Genomic DNA, 21,813 nt, shown 5'->3' on the forward strand with positions numbered 1-21,813 from the left:
TGCCAGATATATATCATAATAACTTATTTACCATTTCTATAACACAAAATGGCAGTTGCTAATTGAGATCCTAGTGCTTCCCAGAAGTGTGGAAACCAGAAGAAGGAACAATAGCATTAGTTTTCTCAAGGTAAGCTCGTTAGATGGCGCCACGAGCGTGGGGAACTCTTTCAGGTGTCGAGATCTGCCCGATTATCTGTAAGTGCACTTTCATGTGATTTTAATACAATCATACTATTATCTAATGTAGGTACTTGTTTATCGTTTGATTTTAATTTAATTATGTATGTTTTTTATGTCAACCATAGCTTATTAACAGTTGTTATATTTTTGTATAGCATCATACCTTGTTATAGTTTATCTTACTTTAGTGCTCCTAAGTTAGAAATGGCCAAGCTAAAGAAGATATTGGATACGAAAATACATTAAAGTATATATTTGAACTCATCATTTTGAATATAAATTTCATTTGATGAATTCATACCAATGTACGCTAGCGTCAAGACACTGGTATCAAGTCGAGAAAGTGATTTCGACAAGGTGATTTGTTATTATAATACACAACTATTGTTCAAACCTGTAACCGATTGATTTCAATCCAATAAGAATTTTTGAATATGTTTATCTCGATACAACCGGAGGCATAGCACTTACAATAATAAATGTGCGTGTGATGATGAAGTAACGAAGACTTATGAAGATATGAAGAGAGGTGTACGGATTCCTGTCTTGGCATACCCGAATACTCATCGTAATTTAGAGAGGTGCGAAGTGCCATCACATCGGGGGGCATTGGTGTTGCCAGCCGCGAGTGCAGTGTTCTCAAATATTCCGCAGTGTAGCCAGCTATAAATCTGGAGGAGTGATACCGCGTTTTTTGTCGCGAGACATTTTTTCCCGCGCTAGCGAGGCATATATCACGCCAACCGCGCGCCGGTGACTTATGCCCCTCTGTCTGAAGTGCTCGCTTGAAATACCGCGCCGGTTCGGGTACCTAATCTTTATTTGCGACTTAAATAGCAAAAAATACACCCTAAAAAGTATTCAAGCAAATATTTTTAGAAACGAAAAACTTGAATCCTATTAGACTTGTTCAAGCGAACCGTGAAAGTGTATAGACAGGAAGGGCAACTGAAAAAGACGATTCGCAAACACGAATTGTGCACCAACAATGCCGCCCTTAAATCCGGCGCGGTGTAACCGCAAATAAAACCAGCTTATTAAGTGGGCTATCGTCGCGGGACGGCCGCATTTATACGTACTTTTATCCGATGTCCATTCTTCTGAAATGCGATTAAAATTGAATAGGTCCGTATGTCGCAGGCAGGCCGTTGCGTCACAATCTCACGGGCGGCTGCATTTTCAATTTGCCGCGAGATAAGCGCGACTTTTGGACGACTTTTTCTGGAGAATGGCGGAATTGATCCAGTGACTTATGGTGGACGATGTTTAAGACGGGGTAATTGGATGCCCATTGAAATCTTCTTTCTATTCAGGGGCGTTTACAGTTGACTGGTGTAAAGCTAAATTTAATTTATTTTCTTTACCCCAACGAAACTCATAAAGCTGACCCTTGGTTTAAATCCGGGGGGATTTACATTGAATTGTTTTAGACTTACCTAAGCATTGCTTGCCTTGTCATAAATAATCCTGTCGAAACCAAAACTATACCTATTCTAATGTCTTTTTAGATTGTTAATTGCAAAAAATATTTTTAAATAAGTACGTACTTTCTATTATAGCAGGGAAGAAAGGTCGTGAAACAAAAGCGTGTAATAATATCAATATTGATAATTTATTCACAATTTCATTTAAAATACACAACTTCACAATTTTTGTTTTAAAAACTAAAAATTTTAGGTACGGGATATCGTTATAGGCTGTTCTGTAGTGATCACTAATTTATACTTTATTTCGATAGTCTTATAATGATTTCTTTTATCTCTACAAGGTTCATTTACATTTCATATGTAGACGTTTTGGAGTTCCAACCATGTTTATGAATGTAGCTATTGATAATCATAAAAACTTAATATTTTTGTCATAGTCGCTCTATTCATAAATATGTTTGAACAATTTATGGCCACTCATTTATCTTAATTTTAAAATGGTATAGCGATACAAATTCATTTTTTGTGTTAAACCAAATATTACAATTATAATACTGATGATATTACCAATTCAGTGACCTGCTTTGACCATCCCTTGTGACAATGTCGATATCCACATATTCAGTTCGCGTGACGTCACTATTAAAACAGCTATTTATTTACAATTCGCATGATTATAACTATACATAAATTACTATTGCATTTTCATTCAATACAAACTACAAAAATAAAATGTACAAAAAGAAAAATATCTCTGGGAATATTTTCTCTGAACACATTACAATTCCTATAGCGAAACGAACCGTTCGAATTAAATAATTAAAAAGAAATACAAAACAATGTACAGGAACGGAATATAACTTAATAAGATATGTACAAAATACACAAATTATTTTTACTTTTGAACTATACTTATTTATCGTATAAGCCGATTTCGACCTTATATTATAATACTGTACAATTTCGCTAGTTACTTCATGTAAAACACACTTAGTTTAATACTTGTTAGGGGACCGATCACGGGATAAAAAGTCTTCAATGGGTCAGACTGGGATAAATGTTTCGAATCGGATATGTACGAATTCGAATAGTTTGTATAAACGTCAATTCTGTTAAACAGTCTTATAATGTGTGATGTATCGTAGACTTGAGTCTTGGAGTTAGTAATAGTTGAATCACAGCGTATAGTGTCGGAGACTGGTGCCGACACACGTAGGTCAATTCGGTGCGCCCAACAGGACGGTTACTCGTATGTTTTAATACACATCTACATAAATCCAAGTGGGTTGCGATCGAGTTTGGTTGACTTATCACGTGTATTCACTCCTCCAGCCCGTCTGTAAAGAAAAATAAAGATACATTACAATACAATTTTTGCCAGAGATGATGAGAACTGTAAATGATAAGTAACGTAAGTTGATGATAATCTTTCTATCATTATTTATTATGATGATAGTTTATCGACTGACTGGACTTTATTTAGCAATGAATTTTTTCTCGAAACTATAAATACCTAATACTGAGTAGGATCAAGAGGCGATGATAGATCTAAAGTGTTCCCTATTATAAAGCCTACTTTCCAGATAGTCATTGGATGATTGCGCAAATATTTGTGCAAGTCCAAGACCTTCGGACGCATTGTATCAGATTCCAATGTCGTGAAATGTCATGATATCAACAACTAATTTTATGCATTTGTAAATTCACAATTAAGCATTATTAACTCAGCTGCCACAGAATTGTTTAAGATGAAGATTTTTCGTGATTCAACAACAAACATACATACATTCTAACATTCGCATTTACAATATTAGTACTATCTTTACATTTTTCCAAATACTTATTATTTTGTTTATATATTTCAAATAGATCCAACGGCATACAACAATCTCAGTACTAGACAAAAAAACAATTATGGGTTCCCGCCGTCAGTAAATTATTCATCTGATTCTAGTTGGATAACTATTAAGATCTAACATCTAACTCAGAAATGGATTTACGAACAATTTGGTCATAAATAGGACACAGATCCTACTAATGAGACCTGATGATCATAGAATTGACTGAGACTTACCATAGAATTTAGTTGCGCGAGGTGGTGGTGATGATAGGGGTTGTGTGACGCCGGCGGGGGGGCGAAGCCCTGGTGCGGCGCGCCGTACCAATGGGACATGTGCGCTGCGGCGGGGTGGACCAGGCCTACTTGGTGCTGACCTGTGGGACGAAAAGTGATTTAGTAAATCATCTTTATTTGTGACAATAAAATATTTTCATTTAGTTTACTTGTTTCGTTTGAGGCAATACTGCCAAAATCACTTGAAGGAGCACAGAATTTTTAAGTAGAAATTATAACATTTTAATTGCTCATTAACACGGCAGAAACAAATGAATAATACACCGAATCGATAAGGAATATTAGTATTGAAGAGTATATTTAAAAATTCTTACCAAAATCCATGGCTGAGGGGAAGGCGGAGCCACCGAAGCCCTTAGCGGCGTCTCCGAGCGGCTTTATCATGTCGCCCATGACGCCACCGAGCGCCAACGCGCATGCGCCCCCTCCTCCCATTCCCATACCCCCCTTCTTCTTCTTACTCTTGCTGCTCAGCTTGCGGTTCCTAGTCTGGATACCTTCCTTCTTCATCGTTAGTGGCCGGTTTACCTGGTGACAAAAGTCATATATTTAATTTATTTGCAAATTTAGGCCTTTGTATCAGGTCTCGGAACAACCTTTAATTATTAGCCAGTGGTATTGTTGACTTATAAAAGTTTCACCATACTACCAGAGTTATAGACCTCTGTCTATAACTATGGTGATCCGTCATCATTTCAGACCCGTCGTGCAGAGAAACGACGTGTTATGGTTTCCAAAGCCTCATTTCATGGGTGTTTTATCTAGATGATTATATTGAAAATGCACATTCCTTCATTTCACATGCCGGAATTAGCTAAATTGCAATTCGCGACAAACATAAATTTTAATCACGCCCCGGCAGTATTCCATGCGGGTATGATCATAATTGCCCCATGTTGAATCACGAGTTTTCCCGTTCGTCATATTCCATTTTATTGCTATGACATGACATTTAGCTACGAAAAAACGTAAGCGGCACCAATTTGGAATGCTAAATAGTGAGTATAAAGGCTCGCCGAAACCATAAAGTGGCCACAATAGTCGTGTGCGAATATTTTGTTGTTCGGAGTGGAGCGGCGACTTGTGAGCGGACTCGCGGTGCATCCTAATTACTGCAGCTATGCACACATTGGTGGGAATCGAAGGTGACGAGCGCGGGGTTAAGGGACTTTGCTGGTTATCCTCTTCCTCCGGGCCTCCGCTAGTTGGCACGAGTGGACAGAGTTGAATCGCGTCTTGTAAGCAGTTCTAATAGCCATTTTTAATTCCCACTTCATACGATTGTACAACTACACTAGCAAAAGGTCCTTCATGTTTCTCTTTGATAATTGCAAATACTCAATAAGTAGTCACTACTGAATATTAGAAATTAGCTACTAAATTTATGAACTGCTGTTTTATACACTATTTTATTTGAATGAAAGAAAACGCTTTGCTTGTCTTTGACTATTTGCTGCCTCTAGTCTAACTAATTGTTAGGCAAGAATGGCGACACATAAGCACCGTCGGAAAACACACAACGGTTGCATACAAATCAGACTGGAACTTTATAATTAATCTTTCATTGCGATGCAATTTCTCTAAAAGTGGCGGGTCAAACATCTCGGTCACTTTCTGGCGTGCATCGCTGCGTTTCCGAGAAGCGTGCGTCAGGACGGACGGACAATGAGTTATTCATCGCCTTCCATGGAAGAAGCCGGCGTTACGCGGACGCACGATTGCAGTGCCTCGCCGCGCCAGCCATGCGCATGACCTGGTTCCTGCTTCTTTTTGGACAATTTGCGACTGAGATGGTTTTTGTAAAGGGCAAAGGCTTGAGAAAGAACAGTAGTTTAACAGAACTAAATGACCAACTTGAAATATATAAAAACCAAGATCATTATCTTAAATAAGTATCCTATACGAATTCGTCCCTCGCGTAGAATATTAATATAGGTATTGAGTAATAACCACCTAAGTCAGACAAAAAAACAACTCTTCATATTCTGTAGTGAACACATCAAATATCCAGCTAGAGCACTCGCAATAAATGTCCAAGTTTAATCCACAGAGGAACAAAGTGCACAATTTTCTCCAGCAGAAGTTATTATTATCACTGCGTGTCAATTTGTCCCTAATACGCTACTGCGAATCGCCCACCATCGCATACCGCGCCGTCGCCCTACCAATTTACCCAATATAAAATGCATTAACATTTGCGCTGGCGCATGTGGCGGCAGATTTTACGAGAATTGGGTCAATGTAAGCCTAAGTCACATGGAAGCAAGTGCGCATTTATTGAAAGGCTTATTGGTACTGAGCAACGGGGCTCTGAAGCTTAGGGGAACCCCGGCCTAGCGACCTGCTTTTTTGTCGCACACTTATAATAAAAATAAACTTAAACTTGTTTAGGTCGGGTCCCCAGATCTTCTTTGCACAAGGACCTATGTTTATTTAGCTACGCCACTTCGTGGAGGTGGATATTGTCTATGATTTTGTGTGGGTCTGTGAGAAATTGCGAGTGGAATATGATGGTAAATATCTATTATTGTCATCATTAATCATGTAACGTCAAAATAGAATTAAGTTAGATACGTAGTGAATCATGATCATTATAATATATGATGTTAAGTTAAAAGAAGCAAGCAAGAACATTTATAAATCTAGGTTCACAAAAAGTTATTTTCGGGGGAGATTTATCATCTGATTACAATGTACGATCAATATGATTATATATTAGATACTATTGTACCCTTTATATATACGTAAGTTAGATGTAGTAGACGATCACAGTACCTATCCCTCAGAATTGCGTAATAACCATGCATTATGTCAAGTTAATTACAACTTGCCATTCCCATCAGAGAAGGACATACATACATGCAAGTGTACCTACTATCGACCTTTATAATACTTATAATGTAGATAGGTTCATCATTATTTGATTAAAATAGCTTGGTTTTTCATTATATTAATTACTAGATGTTGAACAGGGTTCGCTCCCGTGAGAATTTTGAGATGAAATGTAGCCTTTCTAATGGTGAAAGAATTTTTGAAATCGGTTCGGGATTTTCGGAGATTTCGACTCAAACATACAAACTCAAAGTCACAAACTTACAAACGCTTACCTCTTTATAATAATAGTATAGTTATTCATAAATATTAATTATAATTAAGGAATCTTTAGTAACAATTAATTTATTACGTTTTTATTTTATATATTCGTTAATCCCTGATATTTCCAATTTTCTGTTAAGAAACTAAAATGTGTCAGGGTTAATTGTTGTCGAAGATTATATTAGAACTAAGTAAACTTACATCAGAATTACAACAGACTCAAACCATATTTCAAAACAATATTAAGTATATGAAAATGTAGAAGCTAAATTTAAACGAGCTAACTAATATACGACGCAGTAGGTAGCGCCGAACATTTAAAGCTCCCATAACACGGTCATAATTAGCTACAAAATCGCGGCCATGTTGTTATGAATCCGACTTGCATATGCTGGCATATGCGGCCTTGGCATGCAACATTCTGCTGCTATGTAGCACCGTGTATATAGAGGTCATTATTGTGAAGAAGTACGTACTAGATTTTGATAACTTCTGGTCGATAAGTTGAAGATTTACGCTATCTTAGCTGTTTATTTTGGGTAAGTTGCAACTCTCAACTTTGACGTTAACTTTAACCTGCGCAGAAAAACGCAAATTAAACGTACATTTTATCTAAATGAAGGCGGCGCGCAGGTTTAAGTTAACGTCAAAGTAAACTGGTGCAATCGACCCTTAATTTATAGGAATCTAAAAAAAACGTAGAATTATTTATTTACCTATGCAACAAGGATCTCTAAATTTATTTTTTATAAATATGACAGTAAATAGCTTGAAAGTTTATTAACCGCTCCTGGGAAATATATAAATATTCTCAAACAGACATCACACGGACTACAGACAGATGCGCTGATATCCACAAAAGTGCATTCATTGTGCGTAGAAGTTGTAGAGCACTTAATATTCAGTAAGCAAGCTCTTGAATTTACACATACATTGACTGTATAGTGTGAACAATTAATGTGTAACATGGCAAAGCGGCAATGAATTTTATAAGCAGTGAATATTCGTATATGCGATCCTTTCGTTGTGCGTGTGAATAATTGTGTTAGGTTTCTAGAACGGAGATAGCACAAATTATTATGTTATCTGCCCCCATCTGGCAACACTAACAGAGCCATAAAACCAGTCAAATGGGAAAATAACAGGCTCACTACAATGCGATGGAAAATGCAGTAGCCCGCCATTTTCCTAGAAAGCCTATTGGGCTAGCATCTTTAGCAATAGCTAACAAGACCTTGAGAACAAAAGTTCTCAAGGTCTTTTTGACGCAATAATGTCAAAATTGCTATAGCTTAAAGATTACTATAATATACATGATAGGTAAAATATTGATTTAATTGAATCTGACTTATGATCTAGACAAGACCAAATACGGTTGCACATTCACACGAAAAAGAAGTAAATGTCAAGAAAAAATTTATAAGAAGCCAAGTATAAAGAAATCTTAAGACACAGATAGTCTGATTAGGCCTAATAAATGCATCACAACACAATAGGTGTCAATACTTAGAAGCCTATAATTTAGCAAAAAAACTGGTGTTTTTATGAGACAAAAAAGCGTCGAAAGATTTTATCGATAGACTTGTAACGTGACAAAATTATTAATTATAATTACTGACCAATTACTTAATCGAACAAAAAATGAGCGGCAATCACACGAAAAGCCAGTGAATGGCTGTATTGAAACTGATAGTGCTGTTATATGTTTTTGGAGGCAATATTTACTTTAACAATGAACGAATAACGCTCATTATTAAAGCAAATATTTTGCACCCATTATTTGCGCAGATCTGACACTGTAACTACGCGTACATAGGCTTTTTGTACTTTCATGCTTGTTTTGGGAAACAAACACTTTATTATTATTGACGATTTATCATTGAACTTATAATTAATACATATACAATTCATCATTTGAAAATGTTATAAACTGCCTATTCGAATAAATATATTTTAGTTTTGACTATGTCCTAGACAAAATAATAAGGATATAAAGATTTCCCAACAATTGTCATGGTCTTTAATAGTTTTCGTGTGTATTTTAAAATAAATATTAAAAACAGGCATAAATATGTGTTATCTGTAATAGAAAATTCTGCTTTCAACATACAATACACACGAGACCATTTTCACGCTGAAAATGACATTTTATGGCGTTGCGTGTTATAACGCTACGTTATTATAACATTAAAAATATTAAACCTAATATTTTACCGTTTACTTTCCACTATTATTTAGTTCATTCTGTTGTACTTTTACTATATATTGACTAGTGACAAATTTCTTATTTACTGCATTTCTGACAGGAGTGTTAAAGATTATTCAAATTAACGCGCCGTGACAATGGTCTACAATAAGAGGTAAACATTTCATATAATTACGTAATACGATGTGATGATGATCTAGATAAAGTTGTTCAACTAGACAACATTTTGACATATTAATGACAGTATTAAATTAGATTTCTCTATCATCAATGACAATCTTGAAAAACACAATCAACGTCGCCTTTCACAAAAATGGCCACCCTTTGCTAAAATAAATACTTGGAAACAAATCAGAGTGTCGAAAGATGTAATTAAAAGGCGAAATGGTCCCGTTGGCGGGAGATGTGGCGTGGAGGCAAATAAACGATGTGTGGGCAATTGGGCGCAGCGGGCAACACCGGTGGCCGCCACACGCAACACTACGGGGAACCGATGGATTTTTGTGCTACGGCCGCTTAAACACTTTTTGGGAGAGGTCAAAAGGAGTTTGGAGGGAATACTCTTAAATTTAGATCAGCGCAGTGAGTGAACGTAATGCCTTCAATTGCGATTTTGTCAAAATTATACGTGATGTTCCATTAAATTTGTTTAAAATAGAAAGAGACACGTGTAGCCTAACCCTGATACGGTCTGATGCATACCACGCATTCAAAAAGGGTTGGCTCAAATTGTGCATCAAATGTACCATTTTTTGAGCTGCGTTCGAAAGCAACGCAATCGCGGTGACATTAGTTACCAGAGACGTTTTCGTTGACGGGTGTAATGACATGAGTGGCGCTTGCTTTTGGTTTAAATTGGTTCCGCGCAGTTACCGCGACCGGGCCACTGGCGCCCGAGTGCAGATGGAAATTTTAAATGGGATCTGTCGACTTTTATAAATATCAATTCCGAGCATATGAAATAACAGTTTGGTTTTAGCCCAAAAGAACAATGAGATAGATAACTCTGTTTGTGCACACTTCCTTATTTTTGCAAGAATTTGAACGTCCTCTGTAATATCTAAATTAAAATGTCTAAAGGTAAGTACCTAATTCACACAAGGTCTATCTTTGCATCTGTAAATAAATCCCAAGAGTTAAGTCAATTTGCCCGCAAATAAAAAAGTAAAACTAAGGATGCACTAGAGATATCGATAAAGCAGTCAGCATGTTTGATGTGTTCTCGTGATTAAAATAAATACGGTCAGTAGTCGGGCGCGCAGACAGCTGCTCTCCGCCATAATTGAAATGACGATTTATACACCCGCCAAATTTATCGACACACTCAATTTATAGTGCGAGCGCGTCCTATACATTACATTCTTCAAGATCCCACAAAAAGAATCAACGAATACTCTAATTAAACCGATGGTAATTAAGATGTCATTACTCAATTATTGGCTTGAGATCAACGAAATGTAATCCATGTTACTGTTACCGAAATTGTAAATGTTATCTTGAAATCTGTTTAATTAACAATATTTCAGATTTAATTCTAACGAACATTTACTTTGATTTGATATTTATTGAAGAATAAAAGATTAGCAATGTCGTTCCTTTTGATCTAGTTACACGAGTTTTGTTGCAATTATTTTGTATTACAATATTTTATTTTTATCCTATATTGCAATGCTTATCTAACATTAATCTATTATTTTAATTTCAATGTGGTGTAATTTGATACTTTTACTTTCTATTCGTTGTTAGTAACTTGAGTATTTTTGTAATTTTTATGGTAAAATTGCATTCTTGGTACTAAGATTTCAGATGATTTATTAATGGCATATTTTGATTAATTTATAATTCTGAAATATCATTAAACTATCCTTATCTTTGAGGCTTTTGCTATAATATAATTTTTCAAATTGTTTCCGATGTAGATTTTTTTTCTTTCCTTTCTATGTGGTGATATTTTCTCAGGTAGCATATTTGTAATGAAGATAGTATATGGTGGCAGTGCATCACCCAGTACAGAACTCAAAAACAATTATGGAAAACAATAAATTGTTGGGCTTAGCGCCCGTGGCATCGAACCCGGTCCAATTAGAGTCTGGCCGCGTCCGTAAATCTCATGTGGCTACTACACTACACTAATTCATACACGCCGACTCCACAGCTCGTAACTGTCGACATCGACATCGACTTTAGCAGCTCCCCGATTATCGATAACTTTGTGACAGCAACACTAACGCAGTGACTTTTGTGGGAACGCGATTATGTTTAAAAATAGAATTCAAATTTTCACTTTTTATTTTAACAATGTTTAAATATTTTCTTCTTTTCAGCGGACTATGAGCTCCAGCACTTAACGACTAAGGAAAAGACCGGGAAATCTCTCAAATGAGTAAGATAGATATTTTGCTATTTAACTTTATCCAAAATGAAAAACGTAGATATTTTTTTAAACATATTTTACATCAGTTTTCTTTTGTTCTTGTTTACAGTGATAATAACAGAAATAATGCTCTTTTAAGGTCCATAAAGTTTGCAAGTTGTCTCGTGTAATTCAATAACAATTTGCTAAAACAATATCAGACATATAACTTAATTATAGCTGTACCTATCTACTCACAGTTAATTATTAATGTATAATAATTGCATGTAGTTCTTTTCATATACATGTACAGTCGTAAAGAGAATAATAAAGTTAATTATGAAATAAAACAAACGGAGTGTGTAATAATCTGGAAGTTCAAACTCGAGCGCACATTTTTTTGACCGATATGAAACAGTTAAAATGCTAAAATTTATTAATAGGTTGGTATAATGATAACGACAGTTGATAAATACTTATTTTTTCGAAAAGCACGTTATTGTATATAGAGTTTGTTTTCAAACAAAATTATTACACAAATATCAATATTTTACATTACTTAGTAGGTACCAAATACTTCGTATCTAGTAACTATATATTAGACTAATATATTTGATGCATTGTCTTGATAAAACGATAGAAATAACTTTACTTAAAGTAATACGTACCTATATTTCGTGTAATCATTATAATTCTCGTGTCCGAAGTTGTAAAAGCCGGCGGAGGCGCGTGCGCACCATGGCACCTGCTCCTAAGCCCCTAGTAATTATTCCTCCACTTATTATATGATTATAAGACTTTTTTGGTGCTTTCAATCAAATTACACCTTGGCCTGGCCACTTTGTACGAGTGAGATGTCATAAACTTTTTTTCCAATTATTCCGACTCGCCGGTGTGGTAACGGTGTAAAACGGAAATTTATGAATTATATTTAAAAGTTCAGCTGTCGTTGCTATCGCTACATATATTAAGGCGCGGTTTATCAGATCCACGAAAAGCGTATTGTGGCGGTTAAGCAAAAGTATCTAGCATTGTAAATAAAATCTATGGAAAGCAAAACAACGTAACAATTCAGGATTAAACCTTTTGTTAGTTCGAGTGTTTAGCATTGTAGCGAAGGATAATACTATAAAGGACAAGAGAAAAATATTTAAATACAAATGCTTTGTCCGTTTTGTGCTTGTCGTTGAGACAGTAATAGTGTGAGTTAATTCGGGATGAGACGGAGATCACCTAGATGATAAGGCTCTCAGCTAAATATGAGTTGGGAGGAAAGTGCGCGGTTTTGCACCAGAGCGCATAGATGGCGTGATAGGGTATAAATAAATAATTAGAGGCCGGGAGAGGGGTGCGGGGGGCAGAGATAGTTCTAGATAAAATCTCGCAACCGCGCTTTGTGTCAAACGTCAGATGTTTATCGGAATGTTTACAGATGTTCCGAGCAGGGCCGAGTTCTCCCGAACCGATCAACCGACTACACTAATATGGCTGATACTCGTCAGTTTAATTACCAGCTTTGTCTGTCTGTTAATAGCCGCTACTTGAAGTCAGTTTAACCGCATATAGTGATTTTTTTCTGAGAAGCGATGAGTGCTTTTACGATATTCAAGGTTGTTAATGCTCTCAATCTTTTTAATGTCTTGCGCGATACTGCAAGCAATGGACATGAAGCACTATGATATAGCATTTGGTAGCAAGAGCTGAACTGAACTGATAGTACACTATGTATGTTTATGTTAATATCTAAATATAACACTATAATAAATATAAAACTAAAATGAAATATAATATTAAATATAATAATAACTAATAAATACCCTTAATAAATCAATTGATAGTAAATTGGTCACTTCTGAACACCAATTTTTTATTAAATCTAGGTTTGTATTCCTTTATAGAAGTATAGGAGACTGTAAAATTTCTAATTTATATAAAATGGCACTGATCTTAGTCTGCAGAATGTATAGATGGCGAGAATGTAAAGATTATTTCTGGTTGTCGGTAGATCACGGGAGATGGCGCTGATAGCGTGGCGATGGGCCAGATCTACAGTCAATCTGTGATTGTGACTCACTGGCTATAACAAGACCTAACTATCATACAAGTGATATACAGTGCAACATTATATGTGAGTATTACAATATTCATAAGTTACAACGATAAAGCTGAATGCCTTCAGTCAAAAAGCTATAAGACGACAAGGTCAGAAAATTGTATAAAAAATATGTTCTAGATAAAATAGATATAATTAAGACCTTCGTCATAAATCGTAGACTGTAACAATGCTGCTGGGTCATTAAACGAATATTTAAAGTTGACTGGAAAGTCCATTCAAAGAATAATAAAATTATTAAAATTAATTCAACCATCGTAAAAATAAAAATTTTCAAACTACTTTTATTAAAAAGTGTTATGTTAAAAATTCATCAGCATAAACGCGATTTTATTTTGTAGTAGCTTTGAAATAACATCATCAAGCTAGATAATTTTAACATCATTGATGCCCAGACTTAGTAATGCAATTTCAAAAACTTAAATCTGAATAATAAAAGGTATTCTCTCTTTGACATTTGAAACCTTTCAGTATGCATCCTTAGTCACAAAAGCATCGGAACGCAAGGTTCATTTGCCTACTTTACATGGTCTTCAGCATGCTAATTTGTTTCTAAGATTATTAACACACATATACATAATAATAAAAAGTTATTCTATAAATTATTTTTATTCCGCTAGAATGTATTATTTCTGTTCGCCCATAGATCACGCTAGATGGCGTTGATAGCGAAGCGACAGATCATAGATCTTATCAATCGTGTCTCAGTGGCTAATTACAAGATTAAAGGTAGCTAACCTAAACTTCACCGAAAATCTTCGTAATCATAACACGTCCAAAATTAACAATTTTTATTATTATGATTTCCGCCTCAAGTCAAGTCTTTCACATAAATTTCTGAATTATATTATATCAAGAATATAGAATTAGCATAATTATTCAATATAATGAACGTTTACGTTAAAATTTTCTCACTTCAATACAAAGAGTAGTGAATAACGCTTCAAATCGCGCATTCCTTAGTTGTAGCTATATAATACTGTTATTAATCTTAAATTACTACATCTCTAATCGCTTCAATAATGAAAATAAAAAATCAATATCTGTATCAAAGTTTGCGTTACATTTTATTCGAGATTCCGAGATAACGATATGAATAAAATCTCTATATGGGTATTGAAATCGTAGTGACTTACGACAAAGAAATGGCGAGCAATCGACCGAGCAGTAATTGTTTAGTGGAAGGACGTCGCTTATCGACCTACATCGACCAGTGACTTGCAGCTGCTAGTTTTCTAAACCCCAATAAAGCTTTTGATGAAATCTAGTATGACATAATTTTTAAAATTAATAGCCACTTCTATTATTTTCTTATAGGAGTTCGTTAAGTATATTTTAGAAAAAAAAGAGTATGTTCTTTAAGTATGAACTTTAGATAATTTTATGACTAACCAGTTTTCTTTGTTCACATCGTATTTTCGAAATTCCAAAATTATTTTAATTCAGCAACTTCGCAATGTTATTGAAATTGCGAGAAATACCTATTTCTTTAATTTATTCACATTCGTTAGTATCCTGAACACCGACATGCCGGCTTAAACGTTTCCAAAATTATGGGTCACGCTCCAAGCTCACAGTTAACATCCATCCGAATTGACGTCTTAAAAATGTTTTAAATACGATTTAATTACATTTATAAAGCTTTGTGAATAATCTTTACATTTTGGTTAGATTTATTACGAAAACAGTAAATCAGCTGGGACCCCGCACAAACAAAATGGGAGCTTAAGGCCTCATGAATAAATACATCCTATTTAGCGCTATGCTTACTGCGTCTTCAGGCACGAAGAAACAGTGCCAAGTCGAATTTAGTTGTAAGAAATTATACTCTAATTTATCTGGTGTAAGAATTAAATTCGTGTGCAAGTTTAGCAGAGTTACCGCTTTTCGGCGACAGAGGTCAGTTCTACGCAAACGCATTTCCGGCCGAACGCTGCCGGGAAAAAGCCATTTAAAACAAAAAAGAAAAAATAGTAACGCGCCGTGCGCCGCTCGGACACTTCCGGTGGGCGCCATTTTTTCTGTATTGCCAACAGATAAAATCTTTCCGGCCTACTGCGCGGACGCCTGCTTTTATTCCCTTTATTTTATGTATGCGATCACATTTTGGCAAAATTAGACGCTTTTGTTGAGGCATAATAAACCTTGTTTATTTTTATAATATTTAAAAGTAGCTTTGTTGACCTGAAAAGATTTCAAATATACAAGTAGGACGTTATTACGTATCAATCTAAAAAGTATACAGTGACCATTTTTTATACTAAAGTCAAGGTAAATATTTTATGTAATACAACCATCGCGATATTTTATATCATATCGCCATATCATAGTAAAATCAAATGATTAAGTGAGTTGATTAAATGTTAAACATGTACACATACGTCATTAGAATTAAGCAAAATTTATTTTTAACTATATTTTGAGGAGTTATTTTATCGCATAGGTATTTAAAAATAAAACAAGTCGGTCCGTTACTATTCCATATTTAAATTTTTAATCAAGTTTCTGAACAAGGGTAAAATATTTAAACAAAGAGCTGTTGCCACCACATTGCGGACATCGCAATTAGTGTAGCGCGAGCCATTTGCATCGCCACAAAATTCAACGTCGAACTTATGTAAATGGAATAGCTGTCTCGTGGTGAATATTCAAATTGATGTCATTATAACATTCGACCGTTTGGCTGCCAGCCAGTGCCGGCACTTGTAACGTACCTATCTAATGTAATGAGTGAATTAAACGCAGCGTCTTTTATTTATCTCGCGTTTCGTTTAGATGTTTGCTTCGGTGGGCATGTCGAATCGCTTTGTTTGAAAGTAGAATGAGTTGTAATTGCGTAGACACTACTATGTAGAAATAATTCTAAGTGTATATTATATAAATTTAAAGCATTAAAATAGTATTATAACATATTTTACGAATACCTTACTTTTAATTTTAAAGTAAAGATAAGTATATTTCAACCATAAGTAGAGTAAAAGTAGAAAAAACTTGCTAAATACTGCATGTAAAGTAAAAAAAAGGCACAATGTATCCATAACTAAATTGTAATGCTAAAGAAAAATGGGAGAAAAAACAGTGACTGTCAAATTCTCTCGGATGCTGGCTGAACAAAACAGCACTTTAGACGAAATAAAAAATAAAAAAAAAGAAAACTAGAAGAGCGTTCTCGATTCAAAAATTGAATTGATCGCCCCATTGTATTCCAAATGTATCATTTGAGCTGTTATTATGGGCTCTCTCTAGAGGTCTATACAAACTGGTAATCCAATACTTTTGTATGGGAGGCACTTAACGGTGACACTTGGAACCAGAAGGTCCGATGTGTTATTGGAACTTAATTTGTTTAGTGTTTTATTGCTGTACGTATAAGAACGAAACGTGCCGGACCTCGTTCTATAATTCTTAATGGGAATCTGAATTATTTGTTTTATTAGTACGCACTTACCTAGTTATCTTTTGACCAATGGGCTATTTGTAGCTGATATGCGAACAGTTTTTTGTACAACGGAGTGTATCGTTTAATAATAACTAATGAGCCGTGGTAACCTCACCGACAATTTAAAAGGGAAATAAAATCGAAAACAATCAAATGATCGCAAAAAAAATACCAATTCATCAGGACCTCAAAGGTCGAAACAAAAAAATGAAAAAGAACCACAAAAACCTAATCGAGTATAACATGGAGGAAGTAACGTATAAACGGGCGTGATAAATTAAATAAACAAATTTATAAAAAGTTACACGGACAGACGGACGGGCGCTTTGTTATTATTGCGGTTGGCAGGTACGGGCCGGGAATCGAACCCACGCATGTACTGTAATCCTATTAACCGCCGATTGTGGTAGAATAAATAATTTACTTTCAATCGTTTTCAATCGAGGCCCCCAGTTAGATTACCGCCAGAAGATTTGTTAACAATATGAGAAATTGTCCAATCATCTATGTGAAATGGGCTCCCGTGGGATCACCGAAACGATGCAGACCTCTTTTAGTACACAGACTATCAAATCAAGACTTGAAGAGTGACAAAGATAACAATAGAGATGAACCATACTTTTGAGTTTTCATAAATTAGTGCAAAATCACATAAGTTTTATTAGACACATTTATGTTAACCAAGTATTTTAAATTGTTATTCAAAACAAAATAGCAGTAACAATAAAGGATCCAAAATTCTAAATCATCTTCTATATATAGCTCGGAAACTTGCAAACACATTGAAATTCATAACGCGTACGTACGACCACCAAACATTCCCATATCAATCAAATCAAACAAACTGTATCACAATCACAAGCAATAAAATGTTTTAAATAAAAACAATATAAAAGCGAGCAAAAGAACAAGATCCTTGAGAGCTCTCGAAGTACTACGGCCTCTATGAGGCCAATTTTAAATGTTATAAGCATTTGTGCACAATCGGGACTCAGGGATATTTTGAGTAAACATACTTGAAGATTGTTGTAACGCGATCGTTATGGTTTGATGCTTTTATAAAAATATTTCTATTTACATTTTAATATATTTGATCTATATTTTATGCCCAATAATGCATGTTTTATATATATCTGTATATATAATAATCTCTCAAAAAAGTCCATTTTATTTCTCACTATTAAATTACACGGGTAATAAATAAGAAATTAGGTGAAACGTGCAGTTACAAAAAATAAAGATCTGAAATTATTATGGTTAGTGCTATTATGGCAAGCTTTGTTTCATTCTAATTTATTTGCTTGTAATGCAAAACCTGGATTTGCATTTTCTATGTTGACAGTTTTAAGTTTACATCCTACTTCATCATTATTTCCGACCTTTCCAGTATCAAGTTGGTTCGGTCGCGTGCAGAGGGTGACGTCGGTAAATCACAATACGTCTGTGCTTTGTTGTATGAATTGCGTTTTTTCTTCTTTTTTTTTCTGAAATCGATCAGAGTATCCGTTTTGAATAACATGCTATTACAGTGCACTTATTTACACATTGTTGCTTTAAATTTACTTATGGAATATATTGATCCTTGAAATGCTCAAAACCTTATACATATAAAGAAGTCTCCTGTCGCGTCCGTCTATATGAACGCGATAAACTCAAAAATTACTGAATTTTTTTTGTACAGTTTTCACCAATAGATAGTGTGATCCCTGAGGAAGTTTTAGGTATATGATTTATTACGGTTTTACCCGACCGAAGCCGAGACGAGCCTCTAGTAGTATAATAGACTTAATAAGGCAGTAATAAGTAGAAAGAATATTTTAATATGTCATTAAACTACCTATACAACAAATTGAATGATTACTAACCTCGGTTTTATTTGCAATTAAAAATCAGTTAAAATTAAGATGCGTCTAAAACAGCTTTTAACATATGTTGCAATTAAACTGTAATCAATAATCAAAGTTTATTTTACTGTAGCTCCCTATAACAGGCTGCAAAGGTCAAAAATACAGAGTTGCAAACATTGCTTTAACATCAAGTCTGTCATAACAAGACAAAATATTAGTTAATTGCTTATTCATTCGAGATTTGCAGTGAATGAATTTAGATAAATTGAGTGCACGGGAGCCGGGTGGCTGAAGGCAGGCGGTAAGCGATACTGTATAAATATGTATGAGGAGGCGTGCACTGCCCTTGACAATGCTACTGGTTCATTCCTGTATTGTACAGCCGTCGTTATTCCTCAAGGAGCACTCCCATTCGCTTTTGTAACCGCTTCCGAATAATTAGAGCAAACGGCATTGTTGTTCAGCTCACTATGGCAATAAAGTATACATTTCAAGAGAAAAAAATCGAGAGCTCTCTGCGAAGGGTCTTTGACAGTTAATTTTTGTCATTGTTACGTGCCTTCTGTTGCGTTTCTCGTATCGGCAACATCGGCGAGGGCTAGCGCTATTGTTTTTCCGACGGGATTTCGAGAGGCGTGAGAATTGCAGATCCTGACGTCACAATCCACAAAACAAAAAATTAACACCGTTATTAAAAATTAAAGTATACTTTAAGCGAAAGTATGTTTTGTCACTATCGCAGTTTACAATATTTACGAGTAACATTGACAGAACGAGACAAAATGTTATTTAGCTTAAAGTATGCTTTTACGTTTTTATGAATAACAGGGTTCATCTCAATCTCTGGTCGAATAATGGTTCTTGTTCTTATTCCTCATGACCGAGGAATATTACACACAACAGCTTCTTGGGCAAATATTAAAGGTTTGCCATTGCCATCTATTGGCTACACTAGGCAATAAACCATCAACTATAGAGAAGCAACGGTTGCAAAAGTTAATCATTGTTCGCTAGTATCACTAGATAATATCATTTCATTTAACATTTAGATTGTATCGTAGTAATTCATTTGTGGCAATCGTATTTGGTTTTATGACACATTAGCTGGGGGGTCCGGTTATCTGTCACCGAGATACCGTCAAATCATCCCTGGGGAGAGCCCGGATTACCAAAGGGGAGAGTTTGGACTCTTTAAATCACTTTTAGAATGGTGTCAATATACATTTATCATTCGGTTGGTAATTACTTTTTAAAACTTGAAGCTGATGCTGTCAAGTTATATCTGCGAGTACCTACTTTACTCTAATATAAGTATCTACGAAGACTGCCTCCTGTTTTGAACTTTTTATGTATAACTTGCGTGCTGATTCCATAGCAGTGCTCTAGTAAGCAATTTTTTACCAATAAAAGGACTAAAAACCTGCCCTAGAGGTAATCGTTCTAAAATCACATCTATACAATACTATACATATAATAAAACTGTAAGTGGGCTATTGTATGTACATAGCGGATAAGAAAAATAGTTATGGGGGTTCTTTGGTTGAAATTAAAATCTGCGTTACTTAGAACCTAAGATATTGACAATAATAAGTTATATAGATAAACGCGGACGAAGCCGCAGCGAACTGGCAAAAGCTAGTTATTAATAAAGACCTGTCTTATTTTCTTATGGGAATATTTTTCCGGGATGAAAGGTACCCTATATCCTTCTCCGTACTTATATACTTCTCGAACTTCGTAGTAAAATTTCCAAGAATATTGGTTATGCGTAAAAAGCGTAATGAGATAACGAACAAACTTTCTTTCGTATTTATAATATTAGTTGGGATGAGTACTTACATTATGTAGCTTATAATACAGTCCGCAGGCATTGCACACTGGTTCCCCGTTCTGGTTGCGCCGCCATAGCGTGGTGGTTGTCGTCTTGCAGTTCGCACAAGAGGTGCCCGCCCGCCGTGCTGCGCTCTGCAGCGACTGAAAAATAGTACATATTTTGAATGTCAAAATTAAATATGTAGTCTATGATAAATAGAGATTAATTAATAAATAGATCACAATTTTTTAAATTTCATACGCAAAGATATAGAATTTAACCTTTTTTAATGAATATATTCCTACGAAATAATATATAATAATTAATAGGGGGGATCAATCTACAAAATATAATGCATTTAAAATAGAAAATATCATCAATGGATTGTGGTAATTGCGGTAGCGGCTTATTTCGTAGACATAATGATTCTGTATGCAAATGTTACAATCAATAAAACCAATATGTAACAAGTTATGGATGCTATAATAATTAAGTGTTATTAGTAAGAAACACGAGACTTGTTCACAGCATGTTTACATCGTTATCACATACATAAAATACTAATAACTTTTGTAATATAATATCTGACTTCCGTTCCAAAATATTTATAAGTAAACAAGTTTTGTAGTTAACCTATGGAAGTAAATATTTTTGTTCGTTAATTTATAAGTCACTCACTAAATTTTTATTTCAATATTCACCTGCCGCCATCGTCAACATTTACAAGGCAATTCATCAGGTTATGAAAATAAAAAGAATGCACGCACAATGGCGAAATTTAGTGGGCCATTAACGTTAAAAACAACATAAAACATTTCATCGCAAAACGGCGCGGCTGGACAAAAAACCAAATATTGGAACATCGATACGAAAAAGCGAGGTAGCTATCGCCGACGTCTCCCACACACCTGCCCATTACTACCCGTCAATCAAATAAAAAATACCACTGTGCGGTGGCCGTTTTATACAGTCCACAAAAGTGCCTCACTCAATTAAAAATGCATTCGTCCTAACCCGACACGAAAATAAAAGACAGACGCAATCCGACTCATAATAAATCCATTAATTTGTCATGTCATATATCGGACAAAAAGCTGGGTCGTATAACATAAGTCGAGTATTCGAGATGTTCTCGGTAACTAGAATCGAATAGCACTCGTTTCGAAGATTATCGTGACTGCAGCACAACTGTGCGGTATTGT

The 21,813-nt window shown here is 35.1% G+C and overlaps 1 protein-coding gene across 4 annotated transcripts in view; it reads right to left on the reverse strand.

Moving 5' to 3' along the window:
* Positions 1-1,776: 1,776 nt before the first annotated feature.
* LOC128670751 (GATA-binding factor C-like) overlaps positions 1,777-21,813 on the reverse strand; it is an 86,911-nt gene continuing 66,874 nt past the window's right edge. For all 4 annotated transcript variants that reach the window (XM_053746710.1, XM_053746709.1, XM_053746706.1 and 1 more), the window contains exons 5-8: positions 20,638-20,772; positions 4,059-4,272; positions 3,685-3,824; positions 1,777-2,947 (exon numbers count right to left, since the gene is read on the reverse strand). In XM_053746710.1, the coding sequence (XP_053602685.1) occupies positions 2,921-2,947; positions 3,685-3,824; positions 4,059-4,272; positions 20,638-20,772 (516 nt within the window). In that variant the 3' untranslated portion in view covers positions 1,777-2,920. The remainder of the gene's footprint in view (positions 2,948-3,684; positions 3,825-4,058; positions 4,273-20,637; positions 20,773-21,813) is intronic.

The sequence above is a fragment of the Plodia interpunctella genome, chromosome 6, assembly GCF_027563975.2.
Source record: "Plodia interpunctella isolate USDA-ARS_2022_Savannah chromosome 6, ilPloInte3.2, whole genome shotgun sequence".
In the NCBI taxonomy this organism is placed as follows: domain Eukaryota; kingdom Metazoa; phylum Arthropoda; class Insecta; order Lepidoptera; family Pyralidae; genus Plodia; species Plodia interpunctella.